The sequence below is a fragment of the Vitis vinifera genome, chromosome 19, assembly GCF_030704535.1.
Source record: "Vitis vinifera cultivar Pinot Noir 40024 chromosome 19, ASM3070453v1".
Classification (NCBI taxonomy): domain Eukaryota; kingdom Viridiplantae; phylum Streptophyta; class Magnoliopsida; order Vitales; family Vitaceae; genus Vitis; species Vitis vinifera.
In genome coordinates, this window is record NC_081823.1 from 2681675 (window position 1) to 2698903 (window position 17229).

The 17229-nt window shown below is 32.0% G+C and overlaps 1 protein-coding gene and 1 pseudogene across 1 annotated transcript; both read right to left on the minus strand.

The window, feature by feature from the left end:
* Positions 1–3466: 3466 nt before the first annotated feature.
* Positions 3467–5430, minus strand: LOC109121760 (valencene synthase-like; annotated as a pseudogene).
* A 5345-nt stretch (positions 5431–10775) lies between these two features.
* Positions 10776–13320, minus strand: LOC100255553 ((-)-germacrene D synthase). Its single transcript, XM_002282452.4, has 7 exons — positions 13137–13320; positions 12722–12992; positions 12245–12617; positions 11932–12150; positions 11690–11828; positions 11337–11585; positions 10776–11257 (listed from the first exon to the last, which is right to left on the minus strand). The coding sequence occupies exons 1-7, from the start codon at positions 13275–13277 to the stop codon at positions 10964–10966; spliced, it is 1686 nt and encodes a 561-aa protein (XP_002282488.1). The 5' UTR covers positions 13278–13320; the 3' UTR covers positions 10776–10963.
* Positions 13321–17229: the final 3909 nt, after the last annotated feature.

A 17229-nucleotide genomic window follows, 5' to 3' on the forward strand; every position in this document is an offset into this window, starting at 1 on the left:
TTTTTTGAAAAAAAAAACATATTTTCACATGCTCATATAAAAATAATTATAAAATAATAAAATTTTAAAAATAATTCAAATTTTAAAAACAAACCCTATGTACCGAGCTGTTTCTTTATCATCCTCATCAAACTTCACATTAGATGTCGTATGCTATATCTTCATTTTCATTGTGTGGTTTGTAGTAGTATTCTTCTATTTTTTTCTTTCGATTTTTGAGGAAGACATAAATTGGAATATTGTTATGAGGGAATAAAATCTTATATAAATTGGATTGTTTGGAGGGAAGAAATCTTATGCAGATTGCTTGGCATGGTTGGTGCCACATCCTAATTTCCATACCATGGCCTACTATTTTAGATTTTAGTTGGCTTGTGGGCTCTCTCCCTAATTAGTTGGCAAAAGTTTCCCTTTTCAAAGAAGTATTTGTCGGATTTTTCATCTTGGTTGTCGAAAGTACATATAATAAAATTTACATCAGTGTATGATAATATAAATAATAAAGATGTAAAAGAATGATATAAAAAACAGATGATGGGACCAAGATATAAAGTAGTAGGACCGAATTTGATACAAAATAATGAGACATGAACGTGATTGATCAAGTTTTTATATATCAACCAAACCCTATTAAGATTTAGCTAGCTTGGTTTCTTTTGTGATTTGATGTTTCTAAGATGGGGAGAAGATGAGTTTTTTTTTTTTTTTTTTTTTGAACATTTGTATATAATCCAACCAAAAAAAAGGAAGCTATTATTATTTCACAACAATATGGTAACAGTGCATTGCATTCTTACTGTCCTAACCCAATTAAATCTCAAATGCAATAGGAAACATCGTAAAGCCAAAGCCACAATTATATGGGCAAAGGGTCTATGAGTATGGATGCAATGAGATCTTTTGTAATGTTTTCAACATGTGTGTACTTGTCTTTGTCCTTATACAGGACATCCATGACGTGGATAAGATTAAGAATAAGTGTGAGGAGAGACATTAGTGTTTGTGTAGGTCTAAGCAATGTTTTTAGAATTGAACCGGTCATTAAACTGAAAAAGTTACTAGTTCACGGTTCACTGGTTAGATCAATGGTCGAATCGCGGTTAAAGTGTTTTTTTTTTATTTTTTATGTTAAAAACGTTTATAGGGAAGTAGAACTCAATGTATTTATAGGGAAGCCCTGGTTTCTCTAGGTTGTTTGGATTCATAGAAAAAAATATATAATATATATATATATATATATATAGAAATAGCTAGATTAAAGATGGACAAGGTGGAAGCTCATGCTACATGTGTTATAATATCAAAAAATAATTGTATAAAAGATCACAAATGAGCTTAATCCTTTAAAAAACAAACAAAAAAAAAGAATATTGAAGTATAGAAATTTCAAGATAATAATATTTTTTTTTTGTTAAATATATATCACCTGTTATTTGGGTGGAGCAAATAGCAGCAAATTCGATGATTCCAAAAAAAATCAAACACAGTCACACTCAATTAATTAATTAATTTATTTTCTTTTATTTTAAATTTGGAGATGGGCATTTTTAATCTAATTAAAAAAGAATGTTAAAAATATTTATATGCCATTTCAGATAATATTTGAACCAAAACTCTATAATGCCCTCATGGACATAGAGATTCATGACTTATTATTATCTGTTGCTAACATGTCACATGTCTTATATGCAAAGATTTAACAATATTGTGGGGGACCAAATGAATGATGTTCATACATTTGAAATGAGGATAAGATAAGATGAACATTGATGCACTCTCATCCTATTGAAGTAAAGGAGATTTTAGCTAGTATAATAATTTTGTGATTATTGATTTAGGATATTCATTTTTTATTACCTTTTGTGGACATTGGCTTACCAAGGATTATTTTTTCTTTTATTATAAATCCAATAATGATAAAACTGTCAAAATTGTGAAAATATTGTGGATTGAAGTCGAGCATGTTAACAAGGTAAACTTATACTCTACATTTGCTAAGGTAAACTTATACTCTACAAGGTAAACTTATACTATCATCCTCATCAGACCTCACGTTATATGTCATATGCTATATCTTCATTTTCATCGTGTGGTTTGTAGTAGTATTCTTCTATTTTTTTCTTTCGATTTTTGAGGAAGACATAAATTGGAATATTGTTTCGAGGGAATAAAATCTTATATAAATTGGATTGTTCTGAGGGAAGAAATCTTATCCAGATTGCTTGGCATGGTTGGTGCCACATCCTAATTTCCATACCATGGCCTACTATTTAGATTTTAGTTGGCTTGTTGGCTCTCTCCCTAATTAGTTGGCAAAAGTTTCCCTTTCCGAAGAAGTATTTATCGTATTTTTCATCTTGATTGTCGAAAATATATATAATAAACTTTACATCAGTGTATGATAATAGATGTAAAAGAATGATATCAAAAACAGATGATGGGACCAAGATATAAAGTAGTAGGACCGAATTTGATACAAAATAATGAGACTTGAACGTGATTGATCAAGTTTTTATATATCAACCAAACCCTATTAAGATTTAGCTTGGTTTCTTTTGTGATTTGATGTTTCTAAGATGGGGAGAAGATGAGTTTTTTTTTTGTTTTTTTTTATTGAACATTTGGTATATAATCCAACCAAAAAAAAGGAAGCTCTTATTATTTCACAACAATATGGTAATAGTGCATTGCATTCTTACCCTGCTAGCCCAATTAAATCTCAAATGCAATAGGAAACATCATAAAGCCAAAGCCACAATTATATGGGCAAAGGGTCTATGAGTATGGATGCAATGAGATCTTTCATAATGTTTTCAACATGCGTGTACTTGTCTTTGTCCTTATAAAGGATATCCATGACGTGGATAAGATAAAAAACATGGATAATTGTATTTTGAACCTCAAAAAATTAAGTTTTAATCCATATAAGTTCATTATTTAAACCCAAAATTTAGAGAAAGTGTGAAATTGAAAAGAATGATATTAATTTTTTATCTTTTAAAAAATGACCTTTATTGACTATGAAAAAAAGAGTAAAAAAATATTAATTTAAATTTTATTCATTTTTTAAATCTCACTAAAATTTAATTTAATTTAGTGATTTGGAAAAAAATACACCCTTTTCCAAAAAAATAAAAAAAAATTATTATTATTTAAAAATCAAACATCTTGAAAAATATATATTTTTAAAATTGTATGTAAAAAATAACTAAAAATATGTCAAAATTAATTTTTTTAAATGTAATAATTTTAGAATATATATATATATATATTTAAAAAAAATTAGTTTTCTACAAATAATAAATTTTCGGAATAATTATTAAAAAAAAATTAAGATAAAAAAGTTTATCAAATATTATGATAGAAAATATTCAAATTAGTTTTAAATGGTATATTAGTCTCTTCATATTTTATATCATTCCTATCAATTGTGCACCTTTTATGAGCCAAATATTAATTTTTGAGCTCAATACTCATCTTTGTCCTTGTACAAGACATCCATGACACGAATAAAATTGAGAACAAGTATGAGGAGAGGCATCAGTGCTTGCATAGGTCTGAGAAACTCCTCATTTATATCATTCTAGGCATTCATCATTTGGTTATTCAACTCCTCATACACTTTTTACTCAAAAACCCCATATTGCTTCATGTTGCATTCCACGTTAGAGGCTATGTGCCCTCTCTTTTGCTTAAACTATACAAAAAGTGAAAATCAAATTAACATTCAACATTATATTGAATTTTTTAGAGTTTATAAAGTGAATGACGGTATAACATAATGTTTGATTGTAAAGCCTAAATTAGTTTTATTATACTGCATAAAGAGTGTTGAGGGTTGAGCTTCTCACTGAGATCAAAGAAATTTTTTTATTTATTGAATGATGAGTTTGCCTCTAGTTGTTATATCTAACTCTCTTATGATTTAGGATTTTTTTTTTAGAGAGTGAAAATCACGCGTAACCATAATTGAGAAGAGAATGAGAGCTTTTACCATTGCAACCCTTATATATATATTTTTTCGTTTAATCAATGGATTCTTAAATATTGATGTGCTCTATGAACATAGAGGTCATATTAATTACCAAATCACATTAAAATCCCATCCTTTTCTTTATTTATGCTTGTGTGTGATCATGTTAATATATAGTTATCATCTAATTATACTTGATGGGAAATGATGTCATCCATGAGCCTACAAATGATTGATGAAGCTCTAATCATCTTATGGTTGCTGAATATCCAATCAAAAGCTTCCTTTGTTGCTATATCTCCCGTGCCAATGAAGGATGTGGCTAGCATAGAGTACCCACAACTTACTAACGCGTTACTCATATACTCATCCATGCTCGGTATGTATTCTTGGTGGAACCATTTTGCTTCAGCAAAGTAGGATCGGATTAGTTTTTCATCTGGGTTATAACATTATGTTCCTAGCTTGTACAATATAAATCACGTCATTGAAAGGTAAAAAAAAAATATATAAAGAGGAAGGACAAACCGCTGCTTTTGCATATGGAACACTACATAGTTTACCTTCCTTGGCCAACTCTTCCTCAATTTCTTCATAAACATCTAAGACAGCTTGATAACACAATTTCATATAGTCTGGGAGTTGGTCCATGTTGCTGATGTTCCATATCTGAAAGTGAACAGATGAAGATGCACTTAGATAACTTTGAATCCGTAATCTCCAAAAAAAAATGTAGAAATTAAATTGAAGATAACAATATGCATCTGTCAACCTCTCAATTGCTTCTGTAAAGAGTTCGAGCTCGTCAAATGTGCCATACACATTTTATACATCATCCACAATGGATGTCGTGGCCATTACTTTGGTTAGGACCCTTCTAGCAAGTAAGTACTGGGGCTCAAACCATACCCCCAATACCCAAAAGTAGCACTCCACCAGTCTGTCCCGAGCAAAAGATAGTTTTGTTGCAAAGTCTAAATCTTTCCACCACCTGAAATGGGTAAACTCCGGCAGATTATTAGTATATTCTATCTACCTTGTGAGCTTGACACATGTAATGTTGGATTGTGAAGCCCGGATCAGTATTATTCCACTACTCAAAAGGACATGGAGGGTTAACTTCCTCCTGATCATTTAACCCCTTATGTGTAACTGCAATTGAGAGGAGAAAGAGGTCAGTCCTATCATGTCTTTCTAAGGAGGAAAGAGGGAAACAAAGTAAAAAAAAATCATGTGATACTGAATGTATCCATAAGACAGCCCTAGATGATTGTGTGGTGGGGTGTGGAATATCAAAGATATTCGCTTCAATTATGTGAATGAAAATTATGGCTTGTGTTACTCATGTGCCTATTATAGTACATGTGGGTCACATCCCTTTCTGGATTGTTTGAGGAAAACGGATATCTTGTTCTGGAAATGTACCTGAGCTTGTTTCTCATCCATCCAGTGGTCATTTTGGACTGCAAATGAAAGCTTTGGCTGTTAATCTTGTACTACTCCATATACCCTCCTTGCTTTTTACTTTTAATTTGGGTGTGTTATTTGAATCAAAATCTTGTGTTACCCGCGCATTTTCAGGATAGCTCTGGATCTTTTTGGACGTTGCTTATTGGCTGGATATGACCAATGTTTTCAAAACCGGACCGGTGATCGAACCGGAAAAGTTACCGGTTCACGGTTCACCGGTCGGACCGGCGGTCGAACCGCTATCGAACCGGTGACGTCATAAATATATAATTTATATATTATTAAAATTAAAAATAATTATAAAAATTTTAAAATATATATGAATAAATTAAACATCAATAATATTATTTTATATCTTTGATATTATCAAATTAAATCATATTAATATTTTAAATTTTATTAAATGAAATATGTATAATATTTAAATGTGAATATATAAAAAAATGAAAATTTAAACTAATTTCATAATTTTTAAAAATATTATATTATTTTTATTTAATATTTTAAAAAAATTTAAAATCTAATATATATTGTTTTGTTTGGCATATGAGATAATAAAACACATGTAGCCGAGTGGTGTCTTAGGTGGACTATAGTTAAGGATTGGTCCAAGGTTCAAATCCTCTTGTGGAGTTTTGTTATGTTTTTTTTCATTGATATTTAGCAATCCTACATCGGAAATGAGAGAAATAAGGGGTCAAATGACTCCTATAAAAGCCATCCTCAGCAAAGGCTTGGCATGGTCTTGTGGGCTCAAAAAAAAGCCCACAATAATTGGAGTGGGCATGTGGGCTGTGTCATAAGACAGGCCCAACATGGAATCCTTCCTTTCATGCAATGAGAGGGTAATAGTTTTATTTTGTAATTTTTTTTTTTCAAAAAATTAAAATTATTTGAATCGGCCGGTTCCCTTGGAACCGGCCGGTTCACCGATTGAACTGCCGGTTTGAGCGATTCAACCCCGGTTCGATCTCAATCCGGTCCAAATGACCGGATCGAACCGGAATGATGACTGGTCGATGGTTGGACCGGCCGGTCCGGTTTTTAAAACATTGGATATGACAATAGCTCAGAACCACAAAAAAAAAGTAAATTTTTTTTTTCTTCCTGTTGTCATCGATGATAAACCACGATTATTGATCCATTATCGGTCTTTGGCTTCAACAAAGTAGGCTTCGTCTCCCTTTTCCTCCATTTCTGCAGAACACCATTTCATATAATGGTCTAGGAGTTGATCTTAATTAGCACCGATAGTGGATGTCATGACAAGTCATTATTATTATTATTATTATTATTAATCTTGGATTCAATAAGGTCAAAATAAAAGAATTGGGATTAAGGAATTTTGATTAATGGAAATTCAAAAATAATAGCCAGATAATACTATTTCACATTGAAGCTTGGGAAGCAATAAAAATGGAAAATTGGTAATCGACTCTCTCATATAAGTTGATATAATTAACAAAGTATATATGTGAAAGGGTTTGCATATGTATGATATATCCAAAATTGATCCAATTAATAGTAAATTAAGTCCAAGCATTCCAAAATACTCTATCAGTAATTAAATGTGTTTATGTAATGAAGATTTTGACTCATTTACATGTTAAAAAACAGTTAAACTTTATTTATTTTTAAATCCATTTTAAATCAAATATATTAACAATTATTATATTCATTTTTAACCAAAACAAATTATACCTTTTCATGTTAATATCCATATTTTTATAACATATACTAAAATAATATATTTTTATAAAAAGAAATATAATTTATGATTTTATTATAATATTACTATTCATATTTTTATTAAAAACCATTTATTTACAATTACAAAACCATTTTGATTTTCAATAAGATTGAAATTAAATTTAATTAACATTATATAAATTAAATTTACAATATTTTTTCAAAATCAAAATAAAAAATTATTTTTAAAAAAATTTATTAAAACATGTTTTTTTTTTTTTGAAAAATATATTTTAAAACAACTTATCAAATATCTTTATTTTTATAAAATACTAAAACATTGGTTTTCCTTTTTAACTTAAACTTAATTTCTGAAAACTAGAAAATATGGTCAAATGGGATCTTATTTTATTTTTTTTTATTTAAAGTGATTTTTAAAGATTTTAAAACTTCGTTAAACATTTCATTTATACAAGAAAAGCACTTTCAATCATTTAAAAAACGCTTTTAATCACTCTTGCAAATATGCTAGAAACCAAAAATTAGAGATTGATACAATTAGTCTAGTTGAAAAATAATATTAACGTAAAGATATTTTGTAATGATAATTTTTATTTAATTTAAAATTTTACACTTTTCATCAATTTGCAATCACATAGGCCTACCAAGGATTTGATTTTATCTTCTAAATTCAATGATTATAGTAATAAAACATTCAAAAATTGTCACACATTATAAGTCAAATTAATTTATGCACATTAAATATTAATATACAGAATGTCTCATCTTTTCTATCAAATTATGTCTTTGACTAACAACTTTTTGTAATTTTTGTTTAATTAGTTTGAAATCATAGTTTGAAAATACATATCTCAAAATGTGGTTTCTAAATTTGTACTGAATGCTAGGTTTTGAAATACAAAAGCTCCAACAGCATATTTTGTGGGCTAAAGGTGAGTTTGAGGCAAAAGTCTATATGCCCTCACACATTGATTGATGAATTATTGCTATTTGTGGTTGATTTGTCACTTCTTTCATGTCAAAACACTTAGCAAACATGTGGGACAAACTGAACGACTTTCATACGATCGGGCTTCTAATGTCCTGTTGATATCATCCCATTCAAAAATAATTTCAACTTAGAAACATAAAAAGTGTTACAAGTGAGTAGACATTTGCCCCACATCATAAATAATTGAATCAAAGATAAGATTTTCATTGCCTTTTATGGACCAACCAAAGATTTTGAGTCATAGCAAGTATTTATAATAATTGAAGGTACTATCTATATTATTAAAGGATAGTACTTATGCGATCACACCTTCAATTGATTAGAAATGCACAAAATTTTAATTATTTTTAAATAATTAAAATTGAGTTTTTTTAAATATGCTAATAAAAACACACTTTTCCCATTTTACTTTTTATCATAAATCCTATGATTATAAAACCATCAAAATTGTGAAAATATGTAGATTAAAGTCAAGCATGTGAACAAAGGTAAAATGATACTCTTCAATGCTCATAAAACTACCATAATTGTGGTTCCAAATTTTTGTTGGATGGAATATAGTAGTTAAAAAATTTCTTACACACGATAAATTATGGCTAGGTTTGAGAACAATTCTAAAAAATAATTTTTAAAATTATTATATGATATTTTATAAAATAAAAATCTATTTAGGAGTATGAAATGTTCTTAATATATTTTTTATTTTTTAAATATATTTTAAAAATAAATTTTATCTCCAATACTTTATTTTTTATATTTGTATAATTCTTATATACAACAATTATCAAAAAATAAGTAAAAACAATCTAAAAGATATTTTTTTTAAATATCCTATTTTAAATTTTTTATTTTTTGTTTTTTATTTTTATTTTTATTTTTAAATAACATATAACTATTTTTAAAAATAGTTGTCAAGTGACTAGACAACCCGTCATTATCCAAATCGGAGACAAATTGACGTGGCATCCACACAAGATAACTCCATAATTTAGAAAGATTTCCTTTCTCATGTGCTCTTGCTTCATCTCGGGAATTATAAGATTTGCAACTTTTAGACAGGAATATAATCTTTCTTCTGGGGTCTCCATGAATGACTCATGTCTCCATAACAAAAAGGGACTTTTGATAAAAGTATGGTAAGTTTAAAAAATTATTCTTAAATTATGGTAGTAGGAAAAGTAATTCTAAATCTAAGTAGGAGAGGTATTAGAAATCGTCTTTTCAAAAGACGATTTCTATCAAAACAAGTAAAAAAAAAAAATTAATCCCTCAAAAATTGTCTTTTGAAAAGATGAGATGATTTTCCCTTAATAAATAAATAAATAATCCAAAAAATAAAATAAAATTTCCTAAATGGAAATCGTCTCTTTCAAGACACGATTTCCCTTAAAAAAAATCCAAAAAAAAAAAATACATCCAAATTTAATATCTTTAATTATCTCTATTTTATAAAACAAATAATACAATTTAATATATAAATATTTTATAAATCCATTTTAAAATTAAAAAATTAATTATATTTATACAATTATTATAAATATATATTAAAAAATTAATTAATTTGATTTACTAAATTTAATATAATATAAATAATATTTATCTATTGTTTTTTTTTCTTTCACTTTGCAATTAAAAAAAAAACTGTTATCAATTTATATGAAAAAATGAGTTTAAAAAATTAAATTTATTATGAATTTATTAAATAATTATTTACACAATAAATCATTTTGTTTTGTTTTTATTTTTAAATTAATTATATTATATAATTTTAAGATTAAAAATATTAATCTTTTAAGTTAAAATTTCATGTGTTTTCATAACTCTTATAACCTATTATACTTCATCACACCAATTTGAAGAAGACCGTTTGCTACCCTCATACCAATTTGAAGAAGACCGTTTACTATCCTCTCACCAATTTGAAGAAGAACACTTCATCACACTAATTTGAAGAAGACCGTTTGCTACCCTCTCATAACTAGCCCATTGGTATAGAAGACCGTTTTTTTTTTTTAAACTTTTTTGGCAAATTGTCTCTTTAAGAGATGATTTCCACTTAAATAATTTTTTTTGAAATCATCTTTTCAAAAGACGATTTTTGAGGGATTAATTTTTTTTTTTTTTACTTGTTTTGATGGAAATTGTCTTTTGAAAAGACGATTTCCAATTCCTGCAAAATCCGCTCTCCTACCTGACAAAAACTACTATATATTTGGAATTATTTTTCCTATTACGATAATTTAAGAATAATTTTTTTAATTTACTGTACTCTTGTCAAAAGTCCTAACAAAAAGGGCAAAAAACTTTTAGAAAGATTCCATTTATAGATGTTACCAAAAATTACTTTGCTACCATAATTTTAGACATGAATATAATCTTCTTCTGGGAATATACCTGAGCTTGAGTTTCTCATCCATCCAGTGGTCATTTGCTTGGTCTGCCCTTTCCTATATTTTTGCATAACACCATGAATAATTTTGAATACTACGCTTAAGGAAATTTGATTTGTGGAAAGAAAAAATAATTGCCAGAAAACTGTTTCGTATTGCGGCTTGGGAGACAACTCCATGTAAGTCGATATAACGAACAAAGTATGTGAAGGGTTTATATATATATATATATATATATACATACATACATACATATATATATATATCCAAAATACCATGCCTCGATGCTAGATTACATTTAACATTTGACAACACTAGAGATTATGATGACAAACTGTTGTGGAAGGTGATATATCATACATGTTATACAAACATTATTAATCCTTTTCACATGGTACATACATATATATAGAACCATCTCCTGGCCATTTACATTGGCACAGGATCTATGAGCATCCCTGCAACCAGATCTTTCATCAATGGTCCAACCAGCGTGTACTCATCTTCGTCCTTGTACAAGACGTCCATCATCCGGCTAAAATTCAGAACACGGGTGAGGAGTGGAACTGGCACTGCTGTAGGTTGCAGGAACTCCTCATTATTATCCTTCCATGCACTCTCTACTTGCTTCTTGAACTCATCATAAGCTTCTTCCTTTGAAACCCCATATTGCTTCATGTAGCATTCTACGGCTGAGGCAACATGCCCTCTTTTTTGCTCAAACTGCACAAGAAAGAAAATCAAAAGAATTTCAGTATACACAAAACAGTAGCAGCATCCATTATGCAATATGGATATGTACCTCATGGGAAACTATGTCATCCATAAGCCTGCAAATGACGTTTGAAGCTCTAATCATCTTAGGGTCACTGAAAACCCAATCGAAGGCCTCCTTGGTTACTATATCTCCCATACCGACGAAAGATGTGGTTGTAAGCATAGAGCAGGCAGAGCTTACCAGCGCGTTGCTCATGTACTCATCCATTCTTGGTATATATTCTTGCTTCAACCATTTGGCTTCAAGAAGGTAGGCTTGGACTTGCCTTTTTAACTGAGTTACATAATCATGCAGAATATATATTAATTTTGACCATACCAAACACAACTCATGGAACATTGAAGGATCAAGAAGAAGAGATAATATTGGTGCCAAACCGCTGCTTGTGCGTAGTGAACACGGTACAGTTTTCCTTGCTTCGTCATCTCTTCCTCCATTTCTTCATAGACATCTAAGAGAGCCTGATAACACACCTTCATATAATCTGGCAGTTGATCTATGCTGCTGGCATCCCATCTGAAAGTGAAGCAACAGATCATATCCTTGGAACCTTTTGAAATTACACCAGAAATTTAGAAATTAAGTTAACAATGTTGATGTGCATGCATCAAGTAATTACCTCTCAATTGCTTCTGTAAAGAGTTTGAGTTCTTCAAATGTCCCATACGCATCATATATATCATCTACAATGGATAGCACCCCGAATACTTTCATTAAGATCCTTCTAGCAAGGTAATATTGGGGTTCAAAGTACACTCCCAAGATCCAAAAGTAGCCTTCCACTATCCTGTCCCTCGCAAAAGGTAGCTTTGTCGCAAAGTCTAAACCTTTCCACCACCTAAAAGATAGATACATCAACAAGTGATGACCAGACTGTAGAAAAATATTGTTAAATGGCTAGCTTTCTTCAAACAATTGGTTAAACAACTTACTTAGTGATCTCACTTAGCTCTTTCCTGTGGAGTGACTGCAACATGTTGTAATCCAACTTTGCAAGCTTGAGTAAAGATTCATTATGTGAATCGTCTTCTTGGTAGATGGTAATGTAATGCCTTGCCTCCACCCTTGGTAAGCCCTTGCGAATCGGGCGCTTTAGAGCACGAATCACTTGTTTTGTGAGAGGATTATCTGAATCAATTGCCATGGACTGAAGGTGAGCAGTGGTGAAACCCAGGGCTTCATCTAGTATGTCTTCTCCATGCACCATTAAATGTGCAGCTTCATATAAAGCTAGCATGCCTGGTAAGTCACCCACCAATGATTCCTTGAAGTTGCCTCCCTCATCCATGAACTTCTTAAATACATCTATTCATTCATCAACGAATTAAGTTAAACGTTAAATCAAAGGCAAGTAATTCAAGATGACAAATATATGTTTTGGCAAATATGGGGCGGAGGCTTTTAATTACCTGATGGAATGTGGTAACCTTCCTGTCTTAGTAGTCGGAACAGAAGGGAAACTGTAGTGAGGTGATCATTATCATCAACCAGAGTATAAGTTTGATACATGGCCTTCAATGCTTCTTCAATCTCCCTTTCAAAGTGGTAAGCCAATCCCAAGCGTTGGATGGAATCTATCAACTTCAGCAGCTGTGAAGTGTTCCCAGCAGTAGCTTCCAGGCTCTTCCGCACTTCTTCTTTCAGTTCTTGAATTTGTTGTTCTTTACAAGCATGGGTTCCCTGCACCCAGCAAATCACATCAACAGCATAAACATATAAAAAAACAAAAAAACAAAAAAAAAAAACTTTATGTTAATTGAATTATATTATTTATGTTTAGACATATATAGTCTAATCCCAAAGCACATTCCACTGGATGCTCACACAGAAATCATCATCAGGATTGTAGTGGAGGAAACGATCACCCCAGAAGTTAGGATGATATGTGGCTTCGTGGCGAGCCACCTCAGGATCAATCCTCTGGCTTAGTATAGGAGTGACTGAGACTGATAGTGGAACAGACATTTCTTTTTTCTTTTTTTGTGGGAGAAGAGAACCTCAAGGAAGTGTTGTAGTTGTTTCGGTGAGATACATTGTGTATTTATAGAGGAAAACGTCCTTTGTTTTTAGGGTTATTTAATTAAAAGGCCTCTTAAAACCCAATTTTTTATATTTAACCTCTCACCTCTTTTTTAAGTCATTTGGACAAAAATGTCTTCATCATTTCCTTGTAAAAATAATAATTTCTTTTAAAACCTACATGTAAATACTTAAAATAAAAAATTAAATTAATATTAAAAATGGGTTATTTTTCTGAGAAAAAACAAGGGAATCATTAGATTTCCAATTTGAGGATTATTTAATCCCTTTTAACTAAATATTTATTATTTATATGGCTGTTTAGATTGAATTTACAAAAAATATCCAAAGTGCATCCACAAGAAAGGTATCATTATTTATATCTTAATATCATTTATTTATATTTTTATACCTTAAATCTCATCATACATGTTAACCATCCAATAGCTATCATTACCATAACTTAGCATTTTATATTTTAATATTCACTTCTTTCACTTAATGCTATTCAAGATTGTGAACGGAGCAGTAAATGTTTCAAAGATTCCATTTTCTTCCATCTATATTCAATCTTTCCATGATGCCCATAAATTTGAATATAAAATTTTTCTTATTATTTAAGTGGTGCCTTATTCTTCAACAACAAGTTAATTTCATCCTATATGTTTGTTTCTATGTATATACCCTAAAATTGGAATTTCATGTTGTATAGGTATTGCATATGAATAAATATTATAAAATAATTATCCATTATTTTGGAGTGACTTTTGTAAAATAAGAGAAAAAAAAAAGTTTTAGGGTCTGTTGAGCCTATTGATTTAAAAATATCTTTTCTAAAAAATTTATGGTACCAATATTCTAATTTTTAAGTATATAAAGAAATAGAAATGATTTTTAGAGAATAAGTAAATATTTAAAAATAAAAAAGTATAAAGAATTTTTTTATAAAAAATAAAAAATCAATTGATGAAGTGGCGAGGTAAATTTTATCCCATGTCTCTACATTATTAGTAAAAGGAAAAGCAAAAACCAACTATCCCATGCCACTTTGTGAGTCTCTGACAACCCACTTTTTTAATCCCCTCTTTCTAATCTTTTTCTTCTACCCATACCTCACGGCCATCTCTCTCCAAATACACCACACCCTTCTCTTCTTTCACTCCCTGTCTCCCATCCCTGTCACCCGCCGCTCTTTTTTCCTGCTTATACCCATTCCTTCCCACTTTCTCCCATCCGTCTCACAGCAGCTCCTTTTTCGTCTCCACCTTCCCTCCCCCCACATGGTCGACGTCCCCCCACATGGTCGACGTCCCCTTTTGCTACAATCACTAGAGGCTACCCACTCCCCCCACATGGTCGACGTCCCCCCACATGGTCGACGTCCCCTTTTGCTACAATCACTAGCGGCTACCCACTCCCCCCACATGGTCGACGTCCCCTTTTGCTACCATCACTAGCGGCTACCCAGATCTACCCATGCCCACCTGCACACGTGTGGACCCCGCATTTCGCTCGCTCAATGCGTTTCCCACTCGAATGGCGAGCTCGATTTTATATTTTGAAAAATTGATTTTTATTGATTATTTGAAAATGACTTGGAGTCGCCACTTATTTTTGTTTTATTTTTAAAGGGTAAACAAAATAAGAAAGAAAAACCCTAAGTGTGACTCCTTATTTTGGAAAAGACGGTCTACAAAAACCGGATCGGGTTCGGGGGTCAGGTTACTTATTGGGAAGGTACGGTATGGACCGTAGCACCCCTCTAAGTCCCTAAAGTCGGGTCTCTACTAATGAAATGAAGCTGACATGGCAACCAATGAGAAAATCAATGAATACTCAAATCAAATCATGCACATATGAGTATCAAAGCATGTATAAAGAATGAGCAAAATATGAATAGATGCGTACCTGGGCGGCAATCATGAATGCGCTATCATGAAACATGGTTAGTGAACAATAAACATATATAATTAAGCGCATATCAAGGAGTAGAGTAAATAAGTCATGCATGGCAAATAAATCATCCAAACAGTCAATCAATTATAAAGTCTCATATGTAGGGCCCCACCAAAGCCCATTTATTTTGCATGAACCAAATATGTAAATTCCATAACTAGGAATTACAAAATTTGATTTTTGCGTATTTTAAAACATTTTAAAAAACAAAGAAAATTCAAAAGTGGCTTGCCGAAAAGAAAATGGCGGCCAAATTTTATTGAAAATGGGATTTTGATACCTAAAACTCTAAGAATGAAAATTTTGAAGTTGAGATTATTTCTAAACATGAGGATCTGGAAAATTATTTAAAAAAATGAGGTCCGAAAAATTATTGTCAAAGCCGAAGAGGATAAAAAAGGGAGATGTCACGTGACCAAAAGTGGTCATGCAACTGGATACATGCATGCATGGGACCGGGGTGGAATGAGGGGATTGGATTCTTCAAGATTGGAGACTGCTTGGAAGCAGTCTGTAGCATCAGCTATTCGTCCATCATCTTTGTGAGCCATTCCCAGGTAGTACCAAGCCCTTTGGTTGGTAGGCTACATCCTCAATGCGTCTGAAAGTAGGTTTCTTGCAGCAGGAAATGCCTTCGAGCCTATCTTCAACAACAGAGCACCAATCAAAATCTTGCAAGACACATAACCCGGATCTAGTAAAAGGGCATCGATATAAGCGGCCAAAGCTTCTTATATTTGCCCATGACCTTCCAATTCAACACCTTTTGTATGCAGTAATTCTACCAAGTATTCTCTCAACCCTCCAGTCTTTCCATTGACCAACAACATAGTTACTGCCTGAGAAAAAGAGCGTGAGCTAGGGAATAGTCCTTTATGGATTTGCTTGAAAACAGGCGAGGGGAAAAACATGTTATTGGGGCCACATAGGATGACTGAATCCAAGAGGGTTCAATGCATGTAGGTCGGACACCATATATTGGATCCTTTCATAAGGACTTGGTGCCAAAAGAAGAGGACTTGACCAGTGTTGGGCTGACTGCGCGCCGGAGAGAGAGGTCAAAATCAGAAAACATAATGTGCTCGTCTTCCCTCACAAGGACATTCTCTGGCTCCAGGTCACGACAAATAATCCCGAGCATGTGAAGGTATTTAAGAGCAAGAAGAACCTCTGCTACATAGAACTTTATAGCTTGCTCAGAAAGATGTTTCCCAGGTTGCCTCCATTAAAATCACAAGATAATTCTCAAATCCAACAAATTATGGACCACTATTACCCTTGTCGCTATCAAGAGAGGACACAGCCTTGGGATGAGGTTCAGTGTAGTCAAAATGCAAACTCTTTCTGAGAAGCACCCTTCAACCTGTAACGTCGGGCTGCTGCTGCGCGCCACTCTTGGGGGCATGTTCCGAGCTGCTGAAGTCACACTGTCTTTGGCCTCCTCTTCATCGGAATCTGGTAGAGTTCATATCACAATGAGTTCTCGCATTACAGTTAGCTGGTTTCCGGCAGAAGCGGAGGGAGCAACAAGAATATTCACGGCTTCAATGAGAACCTGCTGGAAGTACTGAAGGATGGATGATTTTTGGATTGAAATTCCCTAAGTCGGTACAAAAGGATATAGTGAACTTTCTTAAAGGTTTCTATGAGCTTTCTGGCGAGAGGTTTTCATTCTGGATACCATGCTTTTTCTATGTCTCGCAAGTCTCATTACTTGGGCACCCAATCATTATCCTTCTCCATCTCCACAAGACATCGAGTGGATTCCAATCTTGGCTGACAACTCAGAGACTGATTCTTTAATCGCTATACGTTCAAATGATAGTGGCACAAATCTGAAACAACCCAAAGTAGACTTTCATTAGGCTTATGATGTCTTTCTGAAAACAGGACCCACCGGAACCAACACAAGCATGCAAGAACTTGGACCCAATCTGGGTAT